Source organism: Takifugu rubripes, chromosome 10 (genome assembly GCF_901000725.2).
Source record: "Takifugu rubripes chromosome 10, fTakRub1.2, whole genome shotgun sequence".
NCBI lineage: Eukaryota > Metazoa > Chordata > Actinopteri > Tetraodontiformes > Tetraodontidae > Takifugu > Takifugu rubripes.
Genome location: NC_042294.1, coordinates 8321774 through 8329567, shown reverse-complemented (window position 1 = coordinate 8329567; position 7794 = coordinate 8321774). Strand labels below are relative to the sequence as shown.

At 49.2% G+C, this 7794-nt stretch overlaps 1 protein-coding gene across 2 annotated transcripts; it reads right to left on the bottom strand.

Moving 5' to 3' along the window:
* Window positions 1-27: 27 nt before the first annotated feature.
* emilin2b (elastin microfibril interfacer 2b) lies at window positions 28-7226 on the bottom strand. Of its 2 annotated transcripts, none has more exons than XM_011608017.2 (9): window positions 6942-7226; window positions 6735-6863; window positions 6159-6340; window positions 4324-6048; window positions 1111-1323; window positions 941-997; window positions 806-856; window positions 618-731; window positions 28-527 (listed from the first exon to the last, which is right to left on the bottom strand). In XM_011608017.2, exons 1-9 carry the CDS (start codon window positions 7073-7075, stop codon window positions 199-201), a joined length of 2934 nt encoding a protein of 977 aa, XP_011606319.2. In that variant the 5' UTR covers window positions 7076-7226; the 3' UTR covers window positions 28-198. The 2 variants fall into 2 exon arrangements, with proteins under 2 accessions (XP_011606319.2, XP_029698290.1); XM_029842430.1 differs by having other exon boundaries at window positions 6735-6860.
* Between the last annotated feature and the right edge of the window lie 568 nt (window positions 7227-7794).

Here is a 7794-nt window from a genome sequence, read left to right as displayed (position 1 = left end):
TAGAATGAACTGTGTGATCATTTCATCTGGTGGACAACAAATAAAGGTTTAATTCAAATGTATTTGCAAGATAAAACTCATAAAATTACACAATGGAATGGCAATAATACAATATAAACACACTAAATTCTTACTGATATAAATAGATGTTTTGTCAGACTTTGTTTCATGGAAACTTAAAGAATTAAAAGAAGAGGGCTACCGTTTCGACGGGTTTTGGTAAAGGAGAACAGCGCTGAATGATGAGCGAACTTCCGGGGGGTCGGAGACGGCCAGCTTTCCCGCTGTCAGGATGAGTTCTAGTCGGTCTGCCCTCCTCAGAGGGACGACCAGGCTGAGGGAGGCCGCGCTGTTGCAGTCACATCCGTGTGAAGGTGGTGCTGCCGAGCCCGAAGGAAAACCCGCGGAGTCCAGCTTCTGGATGCTGCGATTGGACGCTGACAGGACCGCCTCCACCCTCTCACCACGCTGCGCCGTGAGCACGGCGGTCACCAGGTAGCGTCCATCTGAGGGAGCTGTGAAAACACCTGAGGATGCAGAGAAAGGTGCGTCAAAACTAGAGATTGAATCCCTTTAAATCCCTTTTTTAGAATAAGTCACTTGCTAGCATAAGTCACCTGTGATAGCGTCGTAGTGTCCGCCATCGTTGACAAGCACCTTGTTAAATGGAATGGTTCCAACCTCTCTGAGCAGCTGGAGAGTCAGACCAGCTGAGAAGGAAACTCTCTCATCTGAGCAAAGAATTTGCATCGTTAACACTCCAGGCAGCCACGGTAAACATGTATAGGGAGGAAAGAACTCTGACCTGAGGGCGGGGCAGGATTGAGAGGGTTGTTGCTGTGGGGCGGGGCCACACCTGTCCAATAAAAACAAAGGTTCCCCCCCTAAAGTCAGTGCTGATGCAGCACGACGACTGGAGAGACTAAAAGATGATTCTTACCTGGAAACACGACCATGTTAATCTTTATCGAGTCTGTAGATTTGACATTGGGAGGTGCTACAAAATAAAACATGGTGAGGGTTATTCTGTGATTTAGAATAAACAAAACAACTCCCCCCCCATACCCAAAAAATTGTATCATCAAAATTGTCCATGAGTAAATTCCTTACCTGGCGCTCCAGCAAAACCCTTCACTGGCATCATGCTGCCATCGACACCTTTGGGCAGCTTGGAGGTGGCGGTCATCTTACCGGGGGGTCCCGCTTCCCCAGTCTCCATCACTGGTGGTGGTGGGAGGGTGGCATCCATAGGACCAAGCGGCACCGGGAGGCTTTGACTTGGTCTGTGGGGACCCCCGGCCTTGTCTGCTGTGGCCTCCGCTCCTGGTGAATAAGAAGAACAGATTGAACATGAGAGAAATGTCAAAAAAGTCTTATGATTGAACATAGACTGACTTTTGACCCACAAAACCCACGTTAATTCTACGTGCAGGACTGTTTTTAACCCTAAAAGCTTCCATACATCTTGATCTGCGAGCAGAGGGACCACGGACACGTCTTCCCCGCTCCTCACAAACATTCCAAGTATTCATGGACGAAGTATGTTTGCAAATGTGATCATGTGATCCTGTTGTATTCAATCTGATGCGGTTGTGACTTCCACGAGGAAATTTGATGACGGCCCTGATTACAGTCCGAGGTTTTGGAACGCCTCGTGTCGCATTTCTTCCGCCTTGATGCAGCTCTTGAGAAACAAACAAGAGCATTTAAGACGTTGTTCTCGTTAGCGGCGTGATTAACTCGGCCTGTAATCACGCACGCAGACGGCTACAATAACAAACCGCATCTCCACTCCTGCACTCGTAATGACACTACTGTGCATGTGGCGCCACATTCCTGGAATTTATCAACAAATCGACCTCCATTGGGGGGCATGTAGCAAACATTACCCCTCTGGTGCGTGGCGAGGCCCCCGATGGCGGCCACATGTTGGATCGGCAGGCAGCTCGAGGAAAAGCCCCATTTAGCACAGGGGCCCGAGAGGTCTGCTTGTTAAACCCAACATGTGAAGGGGAACCTGTGTGCGCCTGTAAAACAGGGAAGGGGGGGTCGCCCGTGCACATGTGCTCTCCTGGTTCATTAGTCATCACGTAGAGCGTTGGGGGGTTGTGTTCCAGACAGTAGACTCCTGCGCGCAGCAGCGTAAACAGACGCAGCTGGATCTGCTCTCCAGTTTGCAACAATGCAGTGTGGGAAAACTTACTTTGTTGTGTTGCTCCCCCTCAAAAGTCCCAGGATGCAGCAGCCCCTCGTCTCTGAAGAATGGCCACTTCCCACATTACAAACCCCATAATGAAGCACAGCAATTCGGTGCACTCTGACTTCATGAGTCATCAAAATGGCCCTTCGGGACGCTTTCTGGGTTTTTGACGTGGGAGGCTGAGCGTCTGTGTCAAGCGTGTAGCCGCTGAGACCTGGGAGCGCTGTCGGCGCCGCAGGCTGTGGCACCGTCCCCGAGGGTTTTTCTGCCAGGTCCCGTCATGTTTTGTCCTCACCGGGTTATCGCGTTTGACCCCCCGGCTGCAACATACCAAGCAGATCTCTGAAAGGTCGCTGACCTCCACCGCAAAGCTTTGTCAAGACAGGAAGGCATGTTCCCTTATCTGGGAACGTTCCTATAATAGAGCTCCAGCTCTTGCCGTGTTATTCCAACGACTCCACTGTGTCCAACACACCGAGGAGGTGCTGCCAAACGGCGGACATTTTCTTACTGTTGTGATTCATTTACAACCAAACAGAACAGGACCAGCTGGAAATAGACCCATACATGCTAAATAAATGCTAACTATAGTTGATATTTTGGGTTCCCAGCTTTCTTTTGTCATTTTTGTCCTCCCTCAGGGGGACATTGACAAACTCAAAATATCAGCCTAAATAACCAGATGGTTGCCTTTGAGGTCAGATCAGTCACCAATAACTGCCTGATTAGCCATCAATAAGCAACCTTTTATTTATTTGGACACCTGGAACACAAATATGTGGATTTTAGCTCAGCGATGAAATAAGTTTATGCTTAGTTGCTATATAGTCATTAATCAAAGCCAGAGCAACATTATTGCTGCGCACCAAGGGCAACAAAATCATCTCAGCGATGGCTCGAGGCGCCTCTCCACCCTTTTCCGGACATTCTTATTTGAGGTTAGCAGAGTAAACATGTTGATATATGGACCTAGTCGAGCTTTGAGGGGTCGTGCTGTGGAATTAATTAGAGGCTGATGTTACTAAAATGGAAAGCTGATCCAGAACGAGGCTGTGAGGAAAGAGCCATACGTTGGTCCAGGAGCACATTATCAAAACACACAAGGGTATCGTCCATAAACCGCGTCAGCCTTTTTCGGTCTCGAGATAAGCAGGACGGGAGACAAGTAGATGAAGCTGTGCTCAAATCAGAATGACTTATCCCAAATTCTGACACAGTCCAGAGTAGAGGGTGGAGAGGCAGCCTGTCATCATCCACAGCTGGCAGAGAAGTGACAGCAAAACGAGCCTCTCGGAGATGATTCAGGAGCCTTTTCTCCAGCTCCCGTCTCTTGAGGTCCTCAAGTGGATCACATGGTTCTGCGTCACCTGCTCCATAAAGTAGTGACTGAAAACCAGCCCGTCCCAGAGGACGAGGCTTGGCTAGTGAGCGTTGGACGGGTGTGAATCCGCCTCACGCATCTGCGAGCATCCAGCTCGGTCTCACAGGCAACATCAACCAGCAGATGCAAACGTGCATATGGATGAAATTCTATACGTTTGCACCGGCGAAGGCGCTCTCTCAGCGGCCGGCACAGCAGACCCGCCATGTTTTAGGCCTAATTGTACAACTATTCAGACACGTGACTTCTGTGAACATACGGAAACATAAATGTCCGGATGTGCAAAAGGCCAACAGTGAGTAATGTCACTTTATGCCAAAGCCTTGCTCAACCCAAGTATTGCGTATTGAATCACGCATGTGTCTTTAATCAGCTCAGTCCCCTTTAGTCGGAAACGTGCTCATATGGAAAGCCAGTGTCACAGGCAAATGAATGGAAATAATGCCAAGGGATCTGAAATGATGGGATGGATCACCGCCCGATGACACTAATTACAGCTGAACTTACTGCACAGCTGGTCGGCTGTAGCCCAATGCTAGCAAGAAGAAATTAACCGAGGCCATCACAAGTGACATCCGAGCCCTACCTCTGATTGGGTGGGCAGGCAGGAACCTGGCATCGTTGCTTTGCTTGACATTTGCTACTACACAGACTCCCAGTTACATCACCACCATTAAATGAGGAGACACCATGACTATCGTGAGTCCAACAAACCCCAGGAGTTGAGTTGTTTACAGCTTACCGTTCGTGCCAGGATTGAAGTCTGGTAGCAGCAGCACCTCTAGATTAGAGACGATCTTCTGGAGGTTCTGGCAAGTTCCCGTCATCCCTCCGATATCTATGGCTTGGGCTTGAACTGTTCCATTCAGCTGGTCGACACAGGTCCACAGTGCATTCACATGCTTGTTCATGCCCTCCTTGATCCTTTCGAGGCTAGCTGAGATAGGATCTAGCTTGAGGCACAAGCTCTCCACTGTAGCCATGCGGCTGTCCATGCGTGAGATCTCCTTCCTGATATCTTCAGTTGGCTCCTTGCAGCAATCACCTTTCTTGCCCGCCTCCTCCAGCCTATTTCTCAGGTCATGGTGCTGAGTCTGGTCGATCTTCCCCTGATCTCGGCCCCTGGTTGAGTTGAGACTCTGTGGGGTCTGAGAATGCTGGTGGGCGATATCCAACAGCAAGCCCTCTAGTCCATCTGTGCGCCCTTTCAGGTGGCTCAACGTGTCCCGTAGGTCCTCTATGCTGGTGGTGAAGTTCAGATGTAGCCTCTCTGTGGCTCTGCCGTCTTTCATCTGAGTTTCCAGTCGCGTCACCATAGCATTGACATCAGATCTGCAACCCTCAACATCTCGTTTGATGTCTTCCAGACCGGTCGATTTAGCATTGCACTCCTTTGAGCACAGCTGGTCTAAAACGTCATATCGGTTCTTCAGAGTCTGAATGGAGCTCTTCAGAGAGTTGAGATTTATCTGCAGAGCATCCTGATCATCAGTTTGTCCAGGAGACTGGACAATGGTGCTCGTGTCTAACAACATGGTGGATAGCCTGTCCTCCAGGGAGACCAACTTGTCCTCCAGATTTTCCCTCAAGTCATTAATGGCCTCTGTGTGCTCAAGCTTCAGCTTCTCCTCCGCAGAACACTGTGCCAATTTATTCTTATCAGACGAGTTCAGACGGGACTCAAGATTGTCCAAACGAGCCAAAACAGAGTCAGATGACAGTGAGCCTTGATTTCCTGGTACAACCAGTTTGGCTGTGAGGTCCTGGATCTCGTCACGGAGGTCAGCTTCCTTGGATTCGATGAGCTCAGCCAGGCTCAGGTAGTTGGTTTCTTGTCCCTCACACTGTTCCTGAACAGACAGGATTTTATAATCACATGAGTTCTTCAGGTCGGCTAGTTTGATATCCATGCCTCCCATCAACTCTTCTCTCAGGGCTTCTATCTTCTTGTCCAAGTAATCTCGCAGATCTTTGTCACTGGCTGGGGCCGCGGGAGGCGGCGTGGGCAGATGATTCTGGGCAGCCTCCATTAACAGGTGAATCTGTCCGTCGTGACGGCTGACACGGCCCACCAGCTCTTCCAAAGTGCTGCTCTTGGACTCCAGGTTGTCTGCGACCTGGCTGATCCTGTTCATCACCTCGTCCATGCCTGATGTAGGGAACGACAGGTCCTGCACCTCCACGGTTTGTGTCTCCGCTCCCCTGGCGCTGGCGGGCTGTCTCAGGTTATTCATCAGTGAAACTAGCATTTTACTGGCGTCCTCTTGGAAATCCAGCCTCAGACTTGAAGACATGTCCGTCATCCTTGCCTGCATGTCCAGAACCATCTGGGACAGTCGCTGTACCTCATCTTCCAGGTGTTGTGTATTGTGATGACCTGAGGGTGGCCTGTGACCCGGCTGACCTCCAAAGTGCCCCTCCTCTCCCCACGGATGGTTCCTGCGGCTCTCTGTTGGCTGTTCTGGAACTACGGCAGGAACAAAGTGAGGAGAACGGGAAATAAGAATGTGTTAAGAGTTTCCATATGTTTAATTTGGACTCAGATACTTTCCACCGTTACGATCGCGTCTTTCACACCTTTACTGGACGGGTTTTGCGCAGAGGGAGAGGGAACATGTTGGAAAGGCTCTGCCTGAAGTTGCTTAACATCTCTCGGCTCCCTGCAGTCGTAGCCCTGGTACCCCGGACAACACCGCCACTCCAGCTGGGTCAAGACCTTGTAGGCGAGCTTATACGTGGGTCTGAAGTGGGTCTGATATCTACAAACATAACACACGCCGACTTGAGATTCTCTTTGAAATGAAGCGCGGGGTGTTGTGATATATGAGGAAACGGAGCACATCTGCTGACAGCAGCAGACCAAATAAAGAACAGCCCCATTTGCACTTAATTAATGATGCAGCTGGGAGGAAGTGGAAAAATACATTTCGGTACTCTCGCTTACAGTTGGCAGAAGCAGCTAAAGTCTGTGTCTGACATGCTTAAATCCTTTTAAGAAGGTCCTATTTTTGAGAGATTCCCTGTTAGCTAATCATAGCTCCTTATAAACAACTGAATTAATTCTGACATAAATAAAGTCCTGATTGGTCAGTGCATGTTTGGCAGCACTGACTATACTGGGGACTGAACTGTCCCGCACTTCTGGGAACTTACATCACTTGCTGCGCGCAGTTTGGCAGCTCCGGTGGACACGGTAGAACCTCCGGCTGCATGAAGCTCTCCGTGCCTCCCACGACGGCGCAGCTCACGTTTTTGTGCACGATGTGTGCGCACCAGTTCCTGCTGGGAAACAAAGAAGAGACGCATCCTCGTGTAGCAACTGCTGGAGAAAGTTGCGTGGAGGATGAGAGGCGATCTTACCTATTTCGGTGTCGCGACTCGGCTCCGGAATATGCGCGTCCCTGGTACATGTCATACTGGAGCGGCGTTCCACAGACCAGCGTCAAAGTTATGAAAAGGTGAAGATGTGTCAGCACCCTGGGGTCAAGTTTCATGTTGGTCTCTTTTTAAAATCCCCAACAATTCTAAAGTTTTCGAATCCCCCTAAAGTTGTGTGATCTAGTGGAGCGGCTGGTTTCGTCTCTGTGGCGCACGGATCTGAACCAGCTCCTTCCAGATGGAAGACTTTATGTGACGTTTCGGGACTCCCTCCAAACTGACAGATGCTGCCCCCCCCCTCCTCACATCACACACACTCCAGAGCTCACGTGCAACTTTCTCTCTGCAACCATCAACACAATGTGACAGGTCTACAGGACGTTAAAATCGGGTAAAACTACCATTGATTCCAGGGTAATGTGTGCCAAGGGGAGGAAAAAGGATCTGGGATGTTGTTCCCAGAAAGTGCCAAGAACATGTTCTTAAAGGAAGTGAATGTGGACAAATGGGGTTACGTATAAAATATTTAAAAATAGAATTAATCGACGCCCACAGCTTTGTCTCCTTTTCTTTTTGTTGCCGATTTTCACTGACTTAAATGGGAAACAGGCGTAAGAAAAATAACATTACATAGCAAAAAAACAAAACAAAACTTATAGGAATTTAACTGCAGGTTAAAAAATGCACAAAAATGTTTCATGTGCAGCATCTGGTTTTTTATCGGTTACTCTTGAGATCTTGTGATCATCACTCATCACTTTACTTTTCTTCAGGGTCAACGGTCCTGAGCCTGCGGGTCAGTAGCAGCGACATCAGCTAAAAACCCAATAACTGA